The sequence below is a fragment of the Heteronotia binoei genome, chromosome 7 (assembly GCF_032191835.1).
Source record: "Heteronotia binoei isolate CCM8104 ecotype False Entrance Well chromosome 7, APGP_CSIRO_Hbin_v1, whole genome shotgun sequence".
In the NCBI taxonomy this organism is placed as follows: Eukaryota; Metazoa; Chordata; class Lepidosauria; order Squamata; family Gekkonidae; genus Heteronotia; species Heteronotia binoei.
This window is the reverse complement of record NC_083229.1, coordinates 86,748,352-86,772,386: the sequence shown is the minus strand read 5'-3', so window position 1 is coordinate 86,772,386 and position 24,035 is coordinate 86,748,352. Positions and strand designations below refer to the sequence as shown.

General features: G+C 38.9%; 1 protein-coding gene across 18 annotated transcripts in view; it reads right to left on the bottom strand.

Annotated features, from left to right (window-relative positions):
- Positions 1-9,727: 9,727 nt before the first annotated feature.
- PTPRM (protein tyrosine phosphatase receptor type M) overlaps positions 9,728-24,035 on the bottom strand; it is a 792,664-nt gene continuing 778,356 nt past the window's right edge. For 10 of the 18 annotated variants that reach the window (XM_060243981.1, XM_060243978.1, XM_060243979.1 and 7 more), the window contains 4 exons: positions 18,277-18,402; positions 16,957-17,135; positions 12,012-12,147; positions 9,728-10,521 (listed from right to left, as the gene is read on the bottom strand). In XM_060243981.1, the coding sequence (XP_060099964.1) occupies positions 10,468-10,521; positions 12,012-12,147; positions 16,957-17,135; positions 18,277-18,402 (495 nt within the window). In that variant the 3' untranslated portion in view covers positions 9,728-10,467. The remainder of the gene's footprint in view (positions 10,522-12,011; positions 12,148-16,956; positions 17,136-18,276; positions 18,403-24,035) is intronic. The other 8 variants (XM_060243980.1, XM_060243990.1, XM_060243996.1 and 5 more) reach the window with 1 other exon arrangement.

Here is a 24,035-nt window from a genome sequence, read left to right as displayed (position 1 = left end):
TCTCAGAAATGACACTGTGGTAATAACAAAGAAAGTACAAGAAGTGGAAGAGAGAGTGAAAACACATGACTCCGCCTTGTTAAAATTACAAGAAAAAGTGACAATTCATGACTGAAAACTGATGGAAACTCAGATCCATCTGAGAGGTGTACCTGAAGATGAAGAATCAGACCTGAAAGAATATATAATAAAAATAATTGCAGAATTTTTGAAGGAAGATCCTGAAGGGAATATAAATATGTATGACTATATCTATCGAGTAAATTCACTCTATGCAAAAAAGAACAATCTGCCAAGAGATGTGGTCATAAGATTTATGACAAAAGAAATAGTGGGAAAGATCATGAATAAAAACTTTGAAAAGTCATTGATAGTGGGAGGCAGTAGAGTAAGAATTATGAAAGAACTGCCAAGACAAGTGCTAACTGATAGAAAGGCATATAAAAAATTGTCAGAAAAATTACGTGACAATGGAATGAGGTACAGATGGATAATACCTGAAGGTTTGAGCGTTGAACTTCAAGAGAAAAGGATTACAATCACAAATACACAGGAACTGCGTAGATTTTATGAAGAAAATAACGGATTTGCACCATAATGGATTACAAATTGATATCTTGGAATGTAAATGGACTAAATTCACCACAAAAAAGAAAGGCAACGTTTCATTGGATAAAAAACAAAATTGTAACATAGCATGTTTACAAGAAGAGCATATTAGACAAAAGGATTATAAATTTCTGTGGAATAAACAATTGGGACTAGAATTTTTTACATTGGCTGAACAGAAGAAGAGAGGAGTAGTCTTTTATATTAAACAAGAATTAGACCCGAAATTGGTATTTAAAGATAAAGATGGAAGGTATATAGCAGTAGAAATTACTTTGAATGCCAAAAAAAAGTTGTTGTTGGGACTTTATGCTCCAAATGGTGTTAAAGACATTTTCTTTCAAAATATTACACAACATCTTGATGAAGTGACCTATGAGCAAATTTTATTGATGGGGGACTTTAACGTAACAATTCAGAACATGATAGATAGATCTGGGAAGGAAAAAAATGATAAAGAAGGGAAATTGCCAAAGTCTTTCTTTGAATTGGTTAAACAGGGGATTTGGAAGATATATGGAGGAAGTTTAATCCTGAAGTATGGGACTATACCTTCTTTTCAGCTAGACATAGCTCTTTTTCTAGAATTGACATGTTGTGGGGTACTAAAGATTTGGGACTTATAACATAGAAAATAGAGATATTACCTAAAATAGGAGCTGATCATAATCCAATAATGTGGAATACAAAACTGTCGAAAAAGTCAAGAAGATGGAGATTAAATGAAGATTTACTACAAAATAAAGAAATAGTGACATCTCTAGAAAATGAAACCAAAGCTTACTTCCAAGTAAATGACAGAGAAGATATAGAATTTCAGACGGTATGGGATGCCTACAAAGCAGTAATGAGAGGATTACTAATAACATAAAGACAAGAGAGCAAAAGATAAACAGATGTTGGACATTCAAAATGAAATTAAGAAAAAAGAAAGTGAAGTAAGGAAAAGACCAGGGAAAAAGAAAATTATAAGGAATATTACAATATTGCAAGCACAAATGAGACATCTGTTAAATAAAGAATTGAAATGGAATTTGAAGAAATTAAAACAGAAATCTTTCGAGGGAGCAAATAAACCTGGAAAATATTTGGCCTGCCAATTGAGGAAAAAGAGAGAAAGTAAAATTATTAATAAAATTGTGGCTGATGGAAGAGAGATGGTATATCAAGAAGGAATAAAGAGAGCATTTTTTAAATATTATGCTAAACTATTTAAAGGTGTTAAAGTAAAGAAGGAAAAGATGGAAGCGTATTTGCAGAAGATTAAAATAGCACCCTTAACTGATTATATGGAAAAAGTTTTGAATGATCGAATTGAAAAAATAGAAATTGAAGTAGCGATTAATGCAATGAAAATTGGAAAGGCACCTGGACCAGATGGATTTAGGGCAAATTTTTTAAAAACGTTTAAAGAAGAATTAATACCGAAATTTCAAAAGTTAATGAATGTGATAAGAATAAATGGGAAAATACCCAATACATGGAAGGAAACAGTAATTTCTTTGATTCCAAAGGAAGATAGAGATGTCACTAATGTAAAGAACTATAGACCAATCTCATTACTAAACAATGATTATAAGATATACACAAGAATCTTAGCAGAACGGCTTAAACAATATATAATAAACTTTATAAAGGAAGACCAAGCGGGTTTTCTCCCTAAAAGGCATATAAGAGACAATATTAGAACTGTTGTAAATATTGTAGAATACTATGAAAGACATCCAGAGAAGGAAGTTGAATTATTCTTTGCGGACGCAGAGAAAGCTTTTGATAATTTGAATTGGGACTTTATGTTTGCAGTAATGGAGAAAATAAAGTTGGGGGAAAACTTTATAAGAATGATAAAAGCAATTTATACTGAACAACGTGCAAGGTTATGTATAAATGCAGATCTTACAGAAGAAATGACAATCAGCAAAGGTACAAGGCAAGGTTGTCCGCTTTCACCATTGTTGTTTATAATGACTCTTGAAATCTTATTGCTGCAAATACAAGATGATGAAGAAATTGAAGGAATGAGAATTAAAGGATTTTCCTATAAATACAGAGCATTTGCAGATGATATAATGTTTATAAATGAAAATCTTACGCAAGTAACACCTTTGTTGTTAGCCAAGATACAAGATTTTGGAGAACTGGCGGGACTTTACGTTAATAAAGAAAAGTAAAAAATTTTGTGTAAAAATATGCAAGTAAGTAAACAAAAGGAATTGCAGAGATTAACAGGATGTGAAGTTACCCCTAAAGTAAAATATTTGGGCGTGGAAATAACAATGAAGAATATTGATCTGTTTAAAAACAATTATGAAAAGTTACGGTGTAAAATGGATGAAGATATGATAAAATGGAACAATCTTAATTTGTCATTGCTTTGTAGAATAGCTGTAATTAAGATGAACATTTTGCTGAGAATAATGTATTTGTTTCAAACTATTCCGATTGTGAAAGACAGTAAACAATTTAATAAATGGCAAAGAAAGATTTCAGAATTTGTATGGGCCGGGAAAAAACCAAGGATTAAAATGAAAGTTTTAACAGTTGCTAAAGAAAGAGGAGGATTTCAACTACCAGATTTAAGATTATATCATGAAGCAGTTTGTCTAGTGTGGATAAAAGATTGGGTGACGCTGTTGAATAAAAAACTTTTAACGTTGGAAGGTCATGGAAATAAATTCGGCTGGCATGCTTATATGTACTATGGAAAGAAAAAGTCAGATGGTTTTTTTTCTCACCATTATATAAGAAATAATCCACTAAATATTTGGATGAAGTACAAGAAATATGGCGATGAGAGAAAACCACTATGGATAGTGCCAGCAGAAGTAATAAGAATAACAGCTGAGACAGGAGAGGATAAAGGGATGTCATATAATCAATTACTAAAAATACAAAGCGGTAAAATAGAATTGAAAACTGCTGAAGAGTTGAATAATAAATATGATTGGTTTCAAATGCGACAAATAAAAAGTTTGATGGAAAGTGATGTTAAAACTGAAGGAATAAGAAGAGAACAAACAGAAATGGAAAAAGTTCTGCTTGGAGATAATGAAAAATTAATTTTGAAAATCTATAAGTTACTTTTAAAATGGTCTACGGAAGATGAAGTAGTGAAATCTCAAATGATTAAGTTGGTAATTCATGTAAATAAAGAAATACAGAGGGACACATGGGAATATTTGTGGAAGAACTCTATGAAACTCTCAACATGTCAGAGTATTAAAGAAAATTGTTTTAAGATGATGTACAGATGGTATATGACTCCTAAAAAGTTGGCAAAGATGAACAATAAGATGCCAGATAGATGTTGGAAATGTAAAAAACATGAAGGTTCTTTCTACCATATGTGGTAGACTTGTGAAAGAGCGAAAAAGTATTGGCAGATGATTCAACAAGAGATTTCTAAGATCTTGGGATACGAATTTAACAAAGCTGCAGAGACTTTTCTGTTGGGATTACAAATGGAAAAATTTCTAAAAGAAGATAGAACTTTAATCTGGTACTTGCTCTCAGCTGCTAGGACATTGTATGCGCAGTTGTGGAAGCAAGAAAAAATACCAGAGAAATGGGATTGGATTGTAAAAGTTATGACATGGAGTGAAATGGACAAGTTAACAAGAACCTTAAGAGACTATGATTTAGAAGTATTAAGATGGAATGGAAAAAGTTCAGAAGATATGTAGAAAGAGTGGAAAATAAAAGGACATTGGACAATTTTTGATAATGACTAAGTATAAGAGGAAGGAGGATATTAATTTTGGTTCTTATTAATTAAGGGTACCTTTAATATTAAGATTTTAAGTATATAACACCAGTGGGGGTCAAGTAGCGGGGGAGGGGTGGGTAGAAAGTAATATATGGGATAGATAAAAAAGTTATTATTAATGATGTAAGAAATTGAAATTTATTACCATATGTTACTAATAAAATTGTTTGAAACGAGCTAAAAGCCTGGCAGAACAGCTCCGTTTTACAGTCCCTATGGAATGGTAGTAAATCTGGTAGGGCCCAAATCTCCGTGGGAAACTGATTCCACCAGGTTGGGGCCAGGGCTGAAAAGGCCCTGGCTGTAGTCAAGGCAAGCTGGACGTCCTTTGGGCCAGGGATAGTCAGAAGATGTTGATTGGCTGATCGTAGTACTCTCCAGGGCTCATATGGGGAGAGGCAGTCCCACAGATATGTCGGTCCCAGGCTGTGCAAGGCTTTAAATGTCAGTACTAAAACCTTGCAGTGGATCCTGTACTTGATTAGAAGCCACTGCAAGCTGTGCAGCATCGGCAGACTGCCTGCTTTTAAAGGCAGTTCAGTCAGCAATCGAGCTGCAGCATTGTGCACCAGCTGGAGTTTCCACATCAGCCTCAGGGGCAAACCTGCATAGAGTGAGTTGCAGTAGTCCAGCCTGGAAGTGACCGTTAAATGAATCACTGTAGCCAAGTCCTGGGGAGCCAGATAGGGCGCTAGCTGAAGATTGTAAAAGGCAGATTGAGCAACTGCTATGACCTGAGCCTCCATAGAAAGGGTGGCATCCAGTATCACATCCAAACTCCTCACCTTCTGAGGTGGCACAAGAGGTGTGCCATCCAGGGTGGGGTTTTAGCCCCCCACGACTCAGGTACAGGATCTCCATATTAGTTGGATTAAGCTTCAGCCAGCTCAGTTGTAACCTACCCACCACTGCTTTTAATGCCCTGATCAGATGGTCCGGGGAGGAGTCTGGATGGCCGTCCATCAACAGTTAAAGAGGGTGTCATCTGCAAACTGGTGACATCCCAGCACCAAACCTCTAGCAATCTGGGCAAGGGAGCGCATATAGATGTTAAACATAATTGGCGAGAGAATAGATCCCTGTGGTACATCACATTCTAGTGAATGATGCAGGGAGGTCTAATTGCCACCCTGATATTCCAAAGAGTATTAGGTAACATGAAGATTTATAATGCCCCTTTATAATCGATGGTGCAACCTCTTTTGGAATACTGTGTACAATTCTGGTCACAACACCTCAAAAAAAGATATTATAGCACTAGAAAAAGTCCAGAAGAGGGTAACTAGAATGATTAAAGTGTTGGAACACTTTCCCTATGAAGAAAGGTTAAAGTGCTTGGGGCTCTTTAGCTTGCAAAAATGATAACTGAGGTGTGACATGATAGAGGTTTACAAGATTATGCATAGGACAGAGAAGGTAGAGAAAGAAATACTCTGCTCTGGTAAGACCTCACCTGGAGTATTGTGTTCAATTTTGGGTACCACATTTTAAGAATCATAGACAAGCTGGAATGGGTCCAGAGGAGGGCGACGAAGATGGTGAGTGGTCTGGAGACCAAGTCCTATGAAGAAAGGTTGAAGGAACTGGGCATGTTTAGCCTGGAGAGGAGGTGGCTGAGAGGTGATATGATCACCATTTTCAAGTACTTGAAGGGCTGTCATATAGGGCAGTGGTCCCCAACCTTTTTGGCCCCAGGGCTGGCCTGTCGACTGCAGTCCCAGGGAAGGCAGGGTGGGGGCACCCAATTTGGCCTCCCCCCATTTCCTCCTCCTTCCTTCACCCCCCCATGCAGCCTCGCCGCCGCCCCCACAGCCTCACTGCCTCCTCCTCCCCATTTCCTCCTCCCTCTTTCCCCCCTGCACAGACTTGCCGCCCCTCCTCCCCCCATTTTCCTCTCGCCCAGGAGGGGCTAAGGAGTTTTCGGCTCAACATTAGGAAGAACCTCCTGACAGTTAAAACAGTTCCTCAGTGGAAAAGGTTTCCTCAGGATGTGGTGGGTTCTCCTACCTTGGAGGTTTTTAAACAGAGGCTAGATGGCCATCTGACAATGAACATCCTGTGAATTTAGGGGGAGGTATTTGTGAGTTTCCTGCATTGTGCAGGGGGTTGGACTGGATGACCCTGGATGTCCCTTCCAACTTTATGATTCTAAGTACTTTTCTCCTTTTCTCACAATACAAGAACTCGCGGGCACTCAATTAAATTGTTGAGCAGTCAGGTTAGAATGGATAAAAGGAAGTACTTTTTCATCCAAAGAGTGATTAACACATGGAATTCATGGCCACAGGATGTAGTGGCAGCTACAAGCATGGACATCTTCAAGAGGGAATTGGATAAACGTATGGAGCAGAGGTCCATTGGTGGCTATTAGCCACAAGGTATAGATGGAACTTTTTGTCTGGGCAAGTGATGCTCTGTATTCTTGGCGGTTGGGAGGGGGCAACAGTGGGAGGGCTTCTAGTGTCCTGGCCCCACAGATGGACCTCCTGATGGCACTTTTTTTTGCCACTGTGTGACAGTGTTGGACTGGATGGGCCATTGGCTTGATTCAACATGCCTTCTCTTATCTTATTTATATTCCAGAAGGGAGTCAACCTAAAGACTTTAAAGGCACCCATGTGTTCCATAGACCCTCTGAGAGAAGACTGAAACTTAATAATGCTGAGGAAAAAAAGAAAGGTGTTTTAAAAGACAGTTTTTATAATGGCCAGTGCTCATAGTACCATAGGAACTATCTTAATTATATAGACTATAAAGTCACAATAGATTAGCTTTCCAACTATCCCATTCCATATAGAGGACCTGCTGGCTATGCTTGGAGAAATTCAATTTTGGCGAACTAGACATATCCCAGCCTACAAATGAAAAGAACTGGATGAGGACTGCAAGAAATTTACCACAATTAACATCAACAATTACTTATACAAGTGCAAAAGATTATCCTTTGGAGTCTCTTGAAAACATGGGACCTTATACACTGCTATAGAAAAGCTGCTAAAGGAAGTTACTGGAGTGGCAGTAAGTATTAGTGATATTCTCATTAGTTGCAAAAGTGAGAACCTCTCATCATGTATGTACTTCAAAGACTGGAGGAAGCAGAACAGCAAACAAAATACGTTGTCATGAGGTCTGAAATGTAAGAGCCACAAGGAAGGGAATACAGCCTATCACTGACATGTCACAGCTACTGAAAAAGCCTTGCTTCACAGTCAGGCATAATTTGGTATGCTAAATTATTACCACTGGTTCCTCCCAGATCAATCCACCATTTTACATTTCCTACACCACCACCTCTTGAGAAAAAAAGGTATCTGTGGCACTGGAAAAAGAGATAAGAAGCATTCAAAGAACCAGAGAAATCATATCCTCTGCGCTCCAAGTCCATTAATACCTTAAGTAAAGAATTAATACTTTGTATATTTATATAATTAAATTCTTTTCTTACTTCCTCAGAACAGAAGCTCTCAAGGTGGTATAAATAAAAGTTCCCATTAAAACACACAACGGCTATAAAAGTATGTCAAATTAAAACAAATTATAGCAAATATTTGAAAAGTCCTTTGACACTTCATCATATGCAGCAGGAATGGTATAATTACTAATTGACCAAAGGTTGATCTCTTTGATCTATCTGAAGAACACTAAAGAAAACAGAACGAGGTGGAGAAAGAGGAAGACCAGATCCTAGCAGTCATGTATGATTCCTTCATTTCATTTATACCCAGCCTTTCTCCCCCATGGGGTCTCAAAGTAGCTTACATTGTTCTCCTCTCCCCCACTTTATATTCACAACAACCCTTAGACCTAGGTTACTCGGGGGGTTCCCATTGCAGACTGGGAATTTGAACCTCAGCATTAAGAATTTCATCAGTAACTTCAGAGGCAACCACTGACTCTTGCAATGAACCACAAACCTCTGGTTGGACTCATCAATGACGATTAAGCAATGCCTGTCATGGCAGGAGCACACCTACTACACAAGGTTCATTACAAGCCTGAAAACCAGTATGGCAATATCGTATTTAGCAGGTTATTGTGTTGCTTCAAGTAGCACAGTGTTACATGGTTTCTCTGAGAAAAATTCGGAAGATCTCTGCCCATTTTAGATTTGAGAAAGTAGCTTTGTTTTGTGGGGTACTAGGTGGTTGTTCCTTTACTGACTGCATAAAACTCTGGCAGAGCTGTATGGAGCACATGCCATAATTTCATGGCATGTGAATTAATTAATTTCATAATTTCATTGCATGTGAATTAATTAATTTCATAATTTCATGCATAATTTCTTTAAAATGTAGATATTTGAGGGCCACACCAAATTTTCTATTACATTTGTATTAATTTTGTATGTTTGGTATTCTTTGTCCTGGAGAAAGCATGGAATTCCCCCCCCCCTCATAGGAAACAATGGAGGATAGCTGGGGGCCTGTAGAATTGGGCATCTTGGTTCAATTCACTTTGAATTTGAGGTTCTTTAGTGGACAGGCAGCATCATCCCTGGAAAACTGCCTCTTGAGTCTACAGATCCCCATAGAGACTAATGGACCTGCCTAATTTCAGATTCCTGAAAAAACCTTGAATCCAAATACTGGACTAGTACTGCAGGCCAAAGTAATCCAGAATACAAATAATTATGCCCTCCATGAAATCCAGATGAAACAATACTGCTTTTTTCCTGGGGTACATCTCTAGTGATGCAATTTAATAAATAAAAAACCCTGATCTGAGTGGAAGAGCAGACATCAGAACACCACATGCTTCGATTGTCACATGACTGGGAACTGCACCAATCAGCAGTTTGGCAGGGAAGTACATGAAGGCATGTGTTTGGGGACAGTTCATATGGTATGGTGCTACAGCATATTTTCTGGCAAGGCTATTCACAAGCAGCCCCAGAGACTGTATTTGGGGATTGTAGACATGAAGATGCCTTATTTTGAATCACCCTTGGTCCATCGGGGTCAGCATTATCTTCTTAGATGAGCTGTGGCTTTCCAGGGTCTTCGGCAGTGGTCTTTCACATCACTTACTACCTGGTCCTTTTATCTGGAGATAAAGTCTCCAGACATTGTCTGGAGATGGCAGGGTTTGAACAGAGAATCTACAAACAAAAAACATGATCAAATGGCTGTGGTCCCTTGGGGACAGGAATTTCCAGCTCATATCATTTGAGAACCTTTCACAAGGTTTAGCTAAAGACATTTTTATGCCATGTATTGCTATAAATTAAATGAGATTTTATTATATTCGTAATTATTTATTGAGCTGAGAATCCAGACAGGGCAAACAAATGTTTACAATATCATACAGTAAGCTTTTCGAGGCCTTAATAAAAATGATTGTCACTCACTGTGCTTCACAAAAGATTTCTTTTTAATGAATAAATAATTTGATGAAATCAAAAAATATTTACAATATAAACAAATGGGAAAAGGCTTTGGATATATTAATCTGATCATCCTGTACTTTGTTTTTCATTTTCTTAATGGACTTCTATCAAGTCTCTCCCTTCTGAAACAATACAAGTTGGACAGAAATTACAACTCCATAAAACAAATGTGGTATGGATTGTGTAGCTATTAGTTCACTTTAAGCTACAGATGCTTTGTTTTATTAGGAGCAAATAGGATATAAATGTAACTAAAAATACATTATCAAAATGCTAGACGGCATTCTCCACAGAACAAAAATATACACTAGGTTCTGACAATAACAACAGAGGATCACCGGCAACAAAAAAGTACAACAGAAAGGTACAAATTTCTTCATTAGAACAGAATTGTGCTCTTTAATTCTGAATGACTAGGCTGGTCTATTGAGTTGATGGATATATATGGTAGCTGTTTCCAACCACTGGAGTGCATTTGTATTTCTGTGGGACTGTAGGTGTCTCAGGCAACAGCCATATTGTGGAAAAGGGGCAGTGCAAGCAGTTTTGGAAAGACTCTTCCAAGCTCTTAAAAAGAGCCAATACAAAGCAATATAAGCATAACACTGAGAAGTCCTCATCTCATACACACAGATATCATGAAGTGATTCACTTTTGATTGTGGTGGTGAAAGGTTTTTGCTTCTCCCCCAATGTTATTTGCACCATCATCCAGAATTCAAGTACTCCAAAGCTACTTCATAGCAGAATTTATATTGATCCTGAAAAACCGAAAGCATAAAAACAACAGAAAATCAGTCATCATAAGGACTTAACAAAGGGTATCAGTTTTCCATTCTATTAATTAAAATTATTTAATGAACCATTTCTCTCCTGTTCAATTTATTTGATTGTGTTCAAACACAGTCAATATGAATCAGCTTTGAAATCAAGTCTGCATTGGCCATAAGATTATTCATACAAGCAAAATCAATAAGTAGAACACCTGATAATTTAGATTACAGAAAATGGGGGTGGGGTGGTAAAGACAATCAAGTATAATCCTCTGAATGCCTGGGAGGAAGGCTTGGACAAAAATTTGACAAATAACTGTAATTAAATAAATCACACTACCCAGGTGCTTTATTTAGTTATCTATATAGCCTTTTAGCAGCTTGCCAAACAACAGCTTCATTCAGATGTCACATCAAGCTCACATTAAACTTGAATGTGCAAAAACCCTCCCTTGTTGCCATGTTTTGCATGTGCCCTACTCCTTTGCCCTCCCATGACAAACACAATGAAGTAATCCTGGTTTAAAAACAGCTCTGGTTATCACAATGTATGAATGCAGAGGCATGGGGTTGGACTGGAGGTAGTTTCATGACTACACCGTTTCCAAATCGAGAGTAAGTTCTGGTTAAGGATCCTGGCTTGAAAACAAGGGAGAGGCAGGGCTAGCTCTAATTAAATCTGCAATCATGTGTCATGGGAAGCCAGACTTAAGATTTAAGCCAGGATTCTTCCTCCACCTAAGAAAGAACAAGGACACCAAGCTGGGTTTGTATATGTTTAGGTTGGGCTGATATGTTGCCTTCATGTAAGCTATGATTGGTTCTGTAATTCCTTCTTCTTCATGGCTGCTTAACAGGATGGTTACCATACAACCCACACAGTATTACACAGAGAGAAAACAGTCACAGCGCTTGGAGTTACTTTATATTGTTTTTTATATAACAGCTGCTAGTGTTTCAGCAATTCTACATTTTAAGACGATCCATAAAACATTCTGTAAGGAAATAATTGCTCTTGGCCCTTTGTTTCTTAACTCTTTTAATCTTTCTGTGAGATGGAACAGCCATAATTAAATGCAGTACTCTGAATGTCAAATCGAAATTCACAGTCTTGATAAATATTAGGAGATTAAGCTATTTATAAAATATATAATTTGAAAATCTGGCATTTCATTTCACACAACTATTATTTTTGCCACACAAAGGCAGAATCCATGTGGATTGTGCTGCCCGAAGGGAAAATTAATAAGGATGTTCTGTTGAAAGTTTTAAACTTTTTACAAAAATTCTAGCGCAGACAAAATCTCTTCAGGAAGAAAGCAGTGTAACAATACTTCTACAAGTGAAGAGATTTCATTATCCCCCTTTGAAAACAACAAGCCTGCTTTTCTGAAAAGCTATCACCATATATCTTGAAAATGCCTTATGATAATAGAAATAAATTTTCTACTTAGTGATGCAGTTTAAATAGCTCGTACAAGAAGGTCCACCATGTTAGGCTTATTATTCCTCAGGGTCTTCACAGCATGGAATACATCAACAGCTCTCTGGTGTCGAAGCATTTCACAAACAATACTGATTGCGCAAAAGGTCCCACTGCGCCCACCTCCATTTCTGCAAGAAAAGCAACAAAACAGCTTGATTACTTTTTAGATTTATGTTATATGCTCTTGTATGTGCGTGGATCTTTCTACTCAAATAAGCCAGCTCAAATGTTGACACACCAGTGGCCATTTGTATACGTAGAGCCTCCTGGAGCCTGAAAAGAATACACATGTTTGGGTTCACATGCTGGAATGCATACTCAACATCTTCAGGTTTTCTTTAAACAAGCAGCGACTTAACTTCACAAAAGGCTTCTAGGACAAAGAATCTTTGCCTACAATAACAATTTAATCTTACTTTCTAGATAAGTCACACTCAGGAATTCATTTGCACATTAGGCCACACCCCCTAACATCACCATTGTTCCACACAGGGCTTTTTTTGTAGAAAAAGCCCAGCAGAAACTCATTTGTATATTAGCTTACATCCCCTGATGCCAAGCCAGCCAAAATGGGGTTCCTGTGCATTCCTGCTCAAAAAAGCCCTGGTCACGCTGTTGATAGAAACTCCTAAACAAAAACACATGTGTTCTTCCTGAAAACTAGCAAAAATGTTCAGCTTCATACCAATATATACCAACAATTAGTAACAGTAATTCAGGTGGATCTCTCCCCCACCCCCACTATTAGGGTACAAGAAATACAACAAATGTATATTATCTACCAGATCACACTGTAATCCTCCCGTTGTGCTAGGAACTAGAACTTGGAATGTTTCTTGTTGATTTAAATCTTTTTTCACTGTTTTATCAGGTTGGGTTCAAAGTCACTAATCTAGTTATATTATCAGACTGTAGAATGACTCATTCTAGAATCATCAAGAAGCCAAAGCAGAGCACACTCTCCCCTCCAGCCACTAATTTTTCTTCTGCTCTCCCTTGACTAACCTTCACCATGATCAAACCAGAAGGAATTTGTGCTGGAAGAGTCCTATGACCTGATTCTTGTTACATTAGGTATGTTTAAGGGACTGATTATGGATACTATACCAGTGTGAAGCAAAAAAGAATACAAAGAGACCTGCTGCAAAAAATGTGAGGAATAAGTGTTCAGATGCATGATTAAATATAGCATTTAGTAGAGCTTTATCTTTGGTTATTTTTAATCTTCAAGAGAATCTCTTTGCTTTTGGAAACTATTATTTCCACAGCTATTCTAATCAGCATCTTTAGGCTGCACTTCATGGAAAATAATAAAGCTTAATAATTACTCAAGTGCAGACTAGTTAGCTTGCAGCTTTTTAAATCCGGAGCTCACAAATGGCTGAATTTCAAAGGAATCTACAATATGGCACATCTGTCACATCTAGGCAGCATGAAAAGAACATTCCCTGCTGCCAAAACACGGGATGATATTGTGCCATTCTTTGAGCATTTTAATTAAAATAAAGTCATTTAAAAGGATTGCGTTAGAGCTTTTTCCTTTCTATGCCACCTAGAAGTGACATGCAAGTGTGTGTGTGGATATATGTGAGATGCAGCACAACCATTAATATTATAAGTAAAAGAGAGTGATAATATCAATTTGCATTTAAAAAGGACCTCCCAGATGTGGATCCCAAAGCATTAATGAGCTAAACCTCACAAGATAAAGTATTAAGACTTCTATTCAACAAATGAGAAAACTATCTGTCCATGATTGTATGGAAAGTAAAGCCATTTTAGAAAACTTTTGGGAAGAAGCAGTTAAAAAAATTGTCAAGCACGTTTCTTTAAACATAGCATTTTGGTTCAGCCTCCACCAGACCTTCAGTCTTCAAGGATAGTGTAAGAAAAAGCCCCCTACTTTTCATACACATGGACATCGTGATCACCAGTATGGTTGCCAGGGTGCCTGGAGTTTTGACTCACACACATCTGCTCTAAGAAGTGGACTTTGCCCACGGTTTCTATAGTATTCACATAAGCCTCAGCTTTGCAGCAGCATTCTACATCTCTGGATGGGTGTTAGCCAGAACTACAGACAAGCCTCCAGCCGCTCCTTACGTGCACAATCTTGGAAGAAACCATGCCTGTTTCCATGAACCAAAGGCTAACACCACCAGAATCCATCTTGTTTTCCTGACTCCATTACAGCAAAGCAAGAGACTCACATATCCAACAGCTGCTTCAACTTCTGCATAAGGCAATCAAGCTTATAAGGCATGGATCCTTCCAGACTGCCTAAGCTTTAGTCCAACGGAACCCAAGACAAAGGATGGTGCCAGCAGAGGAGTAAAGAAGAGGAAGAACAGCTTCACTCAGAGCCATAGTTATTGTATAAATCGGGTGTCATCTTAGGTATCAATTTGACCATCTATTGTCACTTATAGATAAGTTTGGACAGCTTCTTTAATCACCTCCACCCAATACCTCCACCCATGCCCTGCCCTAACTGTCACACTGGAGCCTCCCCCTTTGCCCATTGTTACCTGGAAGCCCAATCAGGTAACCAGGGCCAGATCTGCTCATTGGCCAGGTATGGCTATCCAATCAGGTGCCCCCAATAAACTGGCCATTGGCTACTGCACAAGTCCAGCCCTTATGGTCATTGCGGAGCCTCCCCTTTTTCTGAGGTCATGTACCAGCTGACCACCTGTAATCCACCCCTGAACCTCCTACCCCCTTAGGGGTCAAGGTAGACTTTATAACCTCTGACCCAACTCCCCAAAGGTGTGCATAATATAATAATAATAATAGATTTTATTTGTATCCCGCCCTCCCCGCCTAGGCGGCTCAGGGCGGCTAACAGCATTTTATACATTTACATTAATAGATAAAAACTGTAAATTTAACAATTAAAAATTAAACATATAAAAACCAGTTAGTAGATTAAAATACATAATTTAAGTTAATTTAAATTTATCTGGCAGTAGTAATGGTTAGTTCCGTGACGCTGATTCTGCCAGCTTAAATGGTTCAATAGTAATGTAGATGGCGGATCCTTTATTCACAGCAGTTGATGTTGATATACGCTTGTTTGAAAAGGACGGTCTTGCAGGCCCTGCGGAACTGGTCAAGGTTCCGCAGGGCCCGCACTTCCTCCGGAAGCTGATTCCACAGTGCAGGGGCCATAGCTGAAAAGGCCCGAGCTCTGGTGTTTTGGAGCTTGACCTCTCTCGGCCCAGGGATCGCCATTTTATTTTTTCCCACTGACCTCAGTGCCCTCTGGGGTTCATATGGGGAGAGACGGTCCCTTAGGTAGGCTGGTCCTCGGCCATGTAAGGCTTTAAAGGTAATGACCAACACTTTGTACTGGACTCGGTATGTAATTGGCAGCCAGTGCAGTCTGCGCAGCCCTGGCCGTATGTGCTCCCATTTCGGGAGCCCCAACAGTAGCCTGGCATCTAGCAGTACCCCATTCCTGCTGTTTAGATACATCCCCGATTCTTGGCCAGTTGAGGGTCCCCTTCCCCATAGTCCTCGTTTGTCGCCATTGGAGCCTTCCTTGAAGACTATGATCGGTAATTATCACCCTGTTTGTCCATCCTTATATTACCTCTATGCATTTCTCTCTATTTTTATTAGGTCTGTATGTATGTTATATTAGTCTATTATCTTGTATGTGTGTGTTCTATATTTTTCTGTAATAAAATCATAATTGTTTTACTTAATTAGTGTCCTTGGTAAATTTAGCAATAATTTCTGGAAGTGGAATCCTGTATACTAGATTCTAGGTCCCTTTTAAGCCAAAGGTGCCCACCTGTCAATTCCCCAACCTCTTTTGAGGGCATTTTGGCTTACAATAGAGGTGGCAGAAATGCCTGAGTGGCATATTAGTATAGTAAGCCACAGATGAAGGAGACTAGGTGAACCCAGCTCATCTGAGTCTGACCGATTTCGCACTCACCTTACGTCGTTCTCACGTTCGTCTTCTCAGCACGGCTAACTTCCGATTTCCCACTATCTCTGCTGGGACTGCAGCAAGCTTCGGTGTTTTTGCATCACAAACGGAAACTGGTTTTTAGTGAAAATGCCAATGCTGACGCAGATAGTGGAAAATTGGAAGTTAGCTGCGCTGAGAAGACAAATGTGAGAGCAGAGTAAGGTGGGTGCGAAATTGGTCAGACTGGCCCAGCTGTAGGATACTTTCACTGTGACCCTGTAGAAGACACAGGAGATATGCAATTAGATCTCTCATCTTTTACGATACATTTTTAACAGCAACTACACTGCAAAGGGGAAGAACCGACTAGGAACTGTTGAGCTCAGAGAAGCATCTAACCTTTCCCTGTGTGTGTGTATGTTAAGTGTTGTGTAGTTGCTTCTGACTTAAGGTAACATTATGAATTTATGTCCTTCAAAATGTCCTATTTTTAATAGCCTTGCTCAAGTCTTGAAAACCGAGGGCCATGGCTTCCTTTAATGAGTTAATCCATCTCATGTTGGGTCTTCCGTTTTTCGTAATGCCTTCAACTTTTCCTAGCATTATTATCTTTTCCACTGACTCTTATCTTCTCATAATGTGACCAAAGCATAATAGCTTCAGTTTAGTCATTTTAGAGTCTAAGAAGAGTTCAAGCTTGACTTGATCTTGAACTCACTTATTTGGCTTTCTGGCAGTCTGCAGTATATGTAAGTCTTTCCTTTAACACCATAGTTCAATACATGTCCCCTTCAGCAGTTACAAATATTCATATATCAGTATTCATCTATTTCCCCTGTCATGGCAAACAACAATGGTCAACTACATATTTCCAGGCAGCTCTAAAGCAGGGCCCTGCTTATGGTCCCTAAGCACCTGCTATTTGGTGATATACTACCATATGGCCTATCCATCATGAATGTGCCTAACAACCATCCAAGCTAGTGGCCATCACCCTCAGATTTCAGTCACTTACAAACAATGGACAACTGTACGGCCTTCTCCTCCATTGTAGTCTTCCTGCCACTTGTCCACTTGACGTATGAGTTTCAAAAAAGAACGTTTGGACACAGGTGTGTCTCTATACATGGGCCATCCTAGGAACTGAAATTGCTGCACCATTCGGTAACCATCCTGGGGCTGTGGGGATCCAACCAGCAGGAGGAGAATAAAAAACAGCATTATTTATACTACATCCAGAGAAGATACGCATTACACATTCTCATCAGAACGAATAGTATTATTAAGGCAGATTACTGTTTACAAGTTACTAAAATTATTTACATTTAAGGAGTTAGGACATGAATTTCAGAGTTATTAAGATGATGTCCTAAATAGGGGGAAATACTAATAAGCTGGAGTGGAACAACAGTACAGCTGCAAAAGGCAAGTATATGATGATTAATATTATAGTAATCACTGGCTAGCAACATGAAATCTACCATATTGTTTAAATTATCACTGATCTTTTTTATAGCTTTTCATTTTATAGCTTCTCATTTTCAGAGTTAACTTTCACTGCCTGACGACTTATCATTAACATACTAAATAAAGATTTCTTCATACATAGCAAATCTTTCTTCTTTTCTTTGTAAAGATATATTTTATTTTATCTAGGAAAACTGGAATTTTTTTTTGTGAGGAAGGACAAGGATGAAGGGGGAAAAAAACCTTCTGATTCCCAATAATTTTAAATATGTAAAAATACAATGGAACTTCAGATTTCAAAAATATCCAAAAGCTTCACAATTTTTGCAGTCCTAAGGACAGGAAATATTTAAAACCCCAAGTTCTTTCATGCACTCTTAATTCTGCACAAAAAGGAAAAGACACCAGATAAAACTGTCAGGTTTGGCAATCTTGTTTTCTTGAAGGAAGGGTCAGATACCCTCCCCCCAAGCCATGCAAGCCTGATCTGAATACACTGTGCATGCAGTTTATCTAACAGATATATTGGCTGTGTTCAGTGATCCATTGCTCTAACTCAGTGGCTCTCACCAGCTGTTCTACTGACAATGATTCCAGTTACAACACAGAATTACACAGCATACTACACAATACACCTCTCACATGAGTTGTCACTTTGATTAGCCGGTTATTTTCTTCAGCACAAAAGTAATTGTAATCACTTTTATGTAACACTAAATTGTTATGATTTATGAACACTATTTTTATTTTCTGATTTATGTGTAAAAATTTAAGTTAGCTGATTTTATCTTTTTAATATACAGATCTACAATTTTTTGTTTCTGTTTTCCTCTCATCAATGAAATCAAATAACTGATAAGTTCCTTACTCTTGATGCATTATAAATTCGGAATATCCGGCTAATAATGTCTTCTTCTAAATCAGCAGAAACAAACTCCACCTGAATAGGGCCATGGCGGTGAACCCCATTTTCAGGCCAGTATTGTGGACACAACTGTAGAATAAACAGAATAAATGTAAGAACATTAATAAAACAATTTTCAATAATTTCAGTCACACTTACTGGTGTTCTGACACACACATAAAGCATTATTCAAGAAGGGGGGCTCATACCGATTTCCCATTAGCCTTATGCCAATCTCATTCTTCTCTTCTTTGCGGGGCTTCCGTCTGATTTCGCACTATCTACCCCGGGGCTGCAATTCGCTCCACCTCTTTTGCGTAGCAAACAAGATCCTCTAAAAACCAGTTTCTGTTTGCCGCGCAAAAAAGGCGAAGCTAGTTTCAGCCCCAGGCAGATAGTGTGAAATCCGACAGAAGCTTCAGGGAGAAGAGGAGTGTGAGAGCAGCATAAGGCTAGTGAGAAATCGGTCTCAGTCTTTTTCAGTGCTGGGAAATGCTCCACATACATAATTAAAATGCTTACGCAAAGCACTTCCTGGCATCAAAGGGTATGAAGCATCCCATTTTTGATCAGAGCTTCATAGGGACATTGAAGCTCCATGAAACTTTGGATCAGTAAGTGCCCAAAATTGGATTGCAGGAACAATTCTCAGTCTCCCAAGGCACAGTTCTGCTTACAGTTGTACATTAAAGTTCCTTTGAAATCAGTGAGATTTAAGCAAAAGAGTTTTTGTATGTGTGTGCACACACTCACACATGCATGGGGGTATAAACACAATAACAATTTTTATCCATCTGCTCTAGCTAATTTTTATCCATCTCTGTACAGGACACTTGTCAATTCTAAAAACCTTAGGCATTTGAGATTACAGCTTTTGCACATCAGTTTAACAATAGGCTGAGGCAAGATACAAGATGGAATGTTGTGAGCCAGTAATTAAGTAGTGTGCATTTATCCACTACCAGAACTTGGGTCCTATTATCTAAACATCAGATCCATGCCCAAATATGGGGAAAGCCACATGCTCCCCTCCCTCCACCCTTCTTGGCCTATTTTTCAAGATGCATTTTTAGTATTATTTGAATTGCCTGTCAAAGACCCACTTCAACAATCAGCCTGCCCCCAAACACCCCCCTCCTCACTGGAATTCTTTCCTCTATTTGGAACTTTGGAAGTATTCTATTACTCTGGACCACTCCTTCTCTCCATGTCTGGATACTATGCTGACCCCCATCAGTGCCTCCTCCTCTTGCCTGCTACATGCCTGCAACCATATCTAGCCCCTTCCTGCTTTTCTAATCCTGGAAAGTTTAAAAAAAAGCATTTTAAAGCATTGCTGCTTGTCCTATAAATGAGGACAGAACCCCGCCTCCTACACTGGCCTCTTGTGTGCTCCTTGCTCAACCAAAGGCTACCCTTGTTTTGTGAGTTGTTTGAGTTTCTGTTGGTCATGACACACAATACTTTGCTTTTTTGGATTAATCGCAGCTTGGCTTCCATTAAATACCAATATCAGTAGCTATATAGCCTATAATTTCTTTCTTGCCTTGTTCTTCTCTTTTTGGCCTCTTACTGCCCCTTCTTTCAACAAAGTAAATTTTTAGATCTTGGGTGTTTGAAGCAACTTTTCTTTTAATGGATACTTAGCATAAGTTAATGTAGACTTCATACTTGGTATTATTTCACTGCTTGGAATTTGCTAATTTTCCTGGCCAAATAGTTGCATTTCTCCAAAATAAATTTTGACTTGCATCATAAGTGCCTTTTCTGCTTATGCTACTCTTGTACTTTTACTCATGGAAAGGTGGGAAGATGATCTTTACTAATCCCCCTTCTCGCTACAGTCTCCAACTCCCCCCCCCCCCATGATGATCCTGTAGATTCAGTGAACTGATTTCAGAGGAAACTGAAAACAACAATGAGAGGGGGGGAAGTAAAGTCACCCTTTTATGCAGCACCTTTTCAATTTGCAAAAGGGGGAAAGCGCATAAGCACAGTGAAGGAAGGCAGGTTTGTGCTTGTTCATGATGTCTGAATGCTACCAAGGCCTATGGTAAATGCAGGCACTGAATATAATGTTTGTTTGTGACAAAGCTTTCGCTTAAAATAAATTTGGAAATCTCAGGGATGGCTACAGGTTGTTTACAATATGGCCAGCAAATTTACAAAAAAACACAATACCACTGTGCTCTATTGCTGCCAGTGCAATGCATGTACACTTGCAGGTTGGGAGAAGTAATTCTCCAGTTTTTCCAACCCACAGTAAAGAAATAATACACCATATGAAGAAATGATAATTTAAGGTGAAAAATATAAATAAAAGTTACGGTTCTCAATGAAATCTGCTCTCCCCTGCCCCCTCCCCATTTTACTGTTTAAATTCTGACCTGTATTTCTAATTAAATCTTGTAATCGATGCTGGAGAAAGTACCAGAACAGATGTACTACCTGACACAGATCATCCCCCAGTAGCTTTACAAGGTAGCTAAGGCCAATGGAAACCTAAAACAGCTCAGTGCTCTTGTATATTCAAAACATGGCTGAGAAATTCAAATGCGCTTTTTAGTGGCAGTTAAAAGTCTGAGTCCCTAGAGCCTTTCTTCTTTCACTCTGAAAATAACCTACCACCATATAAACAAGGGTTTTTGCCTTTCATGTATTTCCCCAGAGACATGTGAGTGTGGCTAGGAATAAAAAATATGGAAGGTACTGTTTGCAGTTGGTATTTATTGACTTGTAAGAAGGGACATTTATTCTGATTTTTAACAACAACAAATACTTCTGTTAAGGAAAAAAACACCATTATTCTTCCGTGGTTTTCTTGTACTATTATAATGATTTATGATGAATACACCAAAAATACAAAAAAGAGTAAGCATCCAATATGCAGCCAGCTAGCAAAAGTATTTAATTAAACCAAGCACACTATGTGTCTGAATTATTATAGGAACAGGGGTCAATAATTATTAATTTCCATGGGGAATTATTGGCAATTTTCTTCCATTGCTCCATTTTGCTACCATGATGGGCACATCAAGAATGTGTGCTGTGTACTCTTCAGTCAGCTGGAAGATGCTTACATTCAGTTTCTTAGGCTTCCAGAGAGCTGACTATTAGGACATACCTGCACTTCCTGTTGCTACCACTTTAGGTGGCAGAAAGAGCAGCAGAGCGGTAATTTGTGTCTGGCAGAGGGCTAAGTCCACACTACTTGAGCTGTTGTGCTGATGGCAGCAGCCATCATGACAGGTCGCCATCTGGACCCTCCCCTGCCCCACATTTGTAGACTCTGTGCCACAATATGGTATATATTCCAGGAATATAGAGGTGCACAAATATGGACTCTTTTTCATCTACAAAAAAAGCCTGAAACAGAACAAGGTTCATCATCTTCTCAAGGAAGTCATAGCAAGTCTCAGGCATAGCATTTCAGCCCTGAAGAATGGTACTTGAGCTTTCATATGTGATATGGTAGCGAGGGGTGAAACTAGATCAGAAAGACCTGGGTTATTCTCAGCAGTGAAGTCCTCTGAGTGATCTTGTAGTCGTTATTAATTTCCAGCCTAATGCACCTCACAGCTTGGGCATGGAAATACCTATGTAGAACATTCTATGTTCTCTGGAGGAAGGGACAATGGCGGAATACAAATTTGATCACTGTGGCCAGCAGAAAGGTGGAAGGGAAGTCCCATCCTGGGGGATCTCTCCCCCGCTTCTACTGGCTGTTGATTTTGGGCTGTCTTCTGCATTCCATTTAAAGTTTAAAGAGATTGCACAAGAGAGCTGCTCCATGCTTCTTTCAGGGGTTTGCAGGGCCACAACCTGCATTCCCTATTCAGTTTGTAAACAAGGCTCCTGGTTTGGTTTGTGGTTCAGCCATGAACCACAAACTGAGCCAAACTGCATTTTCCCAGTTTGTGCCCATCCCTACTTGTGAATGTTTAATATAATGAATTAATGTTGCTTAATTGCTATTTTAACAAGGTATTTATAATTGATCCACGTGAGCATTTTATGACTGCTCTTTAGAACTCTGTTAAGCTATTAATGCACTGCAACTGAAATGTGAAAGTTGGTATTACTTTATTATTGTTATTACATGGGAGGAATAATATGTGCTTGACTAGTTACAACTATTTGGCAGTAAACTTTAATATAATTTTGTTAAGCTACTGGTGTCCAGCAATTGGAATGAGAAAGATTGGCCTTGAAGAAGAAAACTTCAAAATGGGAGAGGAGCTAATACCCCATCTCTTCGCTGATTACTATGAAGATTTTAACATTTCTCAGTAAATTACCGCCAAGTTGGATTTTTAAATCAACTTATTGTGTAATCATTTAAACGTATACTTTGCAACATATGTAAATACCTCTAATTGATTTCTCACTTGGTATTCAATGTTTGGTGTCAGCACTGTGAAATAAATCTTTGTAATGATGTCAATAGTTTTTTACCTGCTAATCTAGAGCCACGTATTTAGATCCATGAAGTTACCATTGCTATCAGAGCACAGAATGGAGTGATCAACTTGCAAAAAATGAGGAAATGATAATTTGCAATTCTCCATTTTCAATAATAATGGCCTATGTTATACCGCGATAAAAATTAGGCCGAGCCGATGGTGCAAGATCTTGTAGTCTTGTTGAAGCAACACTGAAAGACTAACATATTCCTCTGAAGCAGACTGTTGATTAAATGCATAGGGAATTTTTAGTTACACCATCACCTTTGGCTTTTAAAAAAATCTGATTAGTGTGGCCCTTTGTATTTCTCCTATGGCATACGGTGAGAAGAAATACATTTTTTCTTTGGAGCTTTGAACTTAACAAAACTTTTACTCTGAGTTTTAAAGTTTTTCTCTCTGGGCAGAGAACAGGCAGAAGGAGGGAAGTCAGTTCACTTGCTTTCCAACCTCACCTCAGCCACCTTTTTAGAAATGCTAATAGGTTTAGCTAGAAACAATGGGATGGTCCCAGCAGAGAACAGATATTTGGAGGCATTAAGACTAGAAAGTCCTCTGGAAGAAACTCCTGCAGATTTCAGGAAAAGTTTCTTTGAGAAAGTGGAGAACTCCTGGTAGCAAGGAGGAAAGGCTCTTTGGTGCTGATTCCACTGAAGCAGACAGAGCTCTTTAATGACATTTGGAAGAGGCAGCCATTGCCATGTGGTGGCCTGCACTAGAAGGAGGCTTGAAGATAAAGGAATCTGTATAAAAATCTGTAACTTTCTAAGCTAAGGAGCATGCCTTATATTTATCATCTGGTAGGACATGTATAGAGGGAAGGACAGAGAAATTACATTTTACCTTGTTCTTTTGAATTCCTCACTCAATTTGGTGCTGTGCTAAAAATGTTTCTGAACACTTTCTTTTTAATAAATGATCCTGGTGGTGGTTCTCTTTGCTACAGAGGCCCCCACTGTCTTGGGCATGCTATTTTAAAAGGAGCCCTAGAAGGAAGGAAGGGCATTCATTTGGCATGTGGCTATTCCCCCCGTTGCACACAAGGAGCAGGTTCTCCCCATAGTAACCAGACTCTGGGGTGTGGGAGACACAGAGGCAAGGCCTCATAACTTGGAAGGGAAGCCGGGTGTCCTGACCCTCCCAGTGATATCCAGCAATGCACCCCTAGAATACGATAACTATGTACCCCTGGAATATGATCAGCAATGCCCACCTGAACTGGGATGGTCTCTTTTCCACAGAAGAGAGGCAAACCCAATC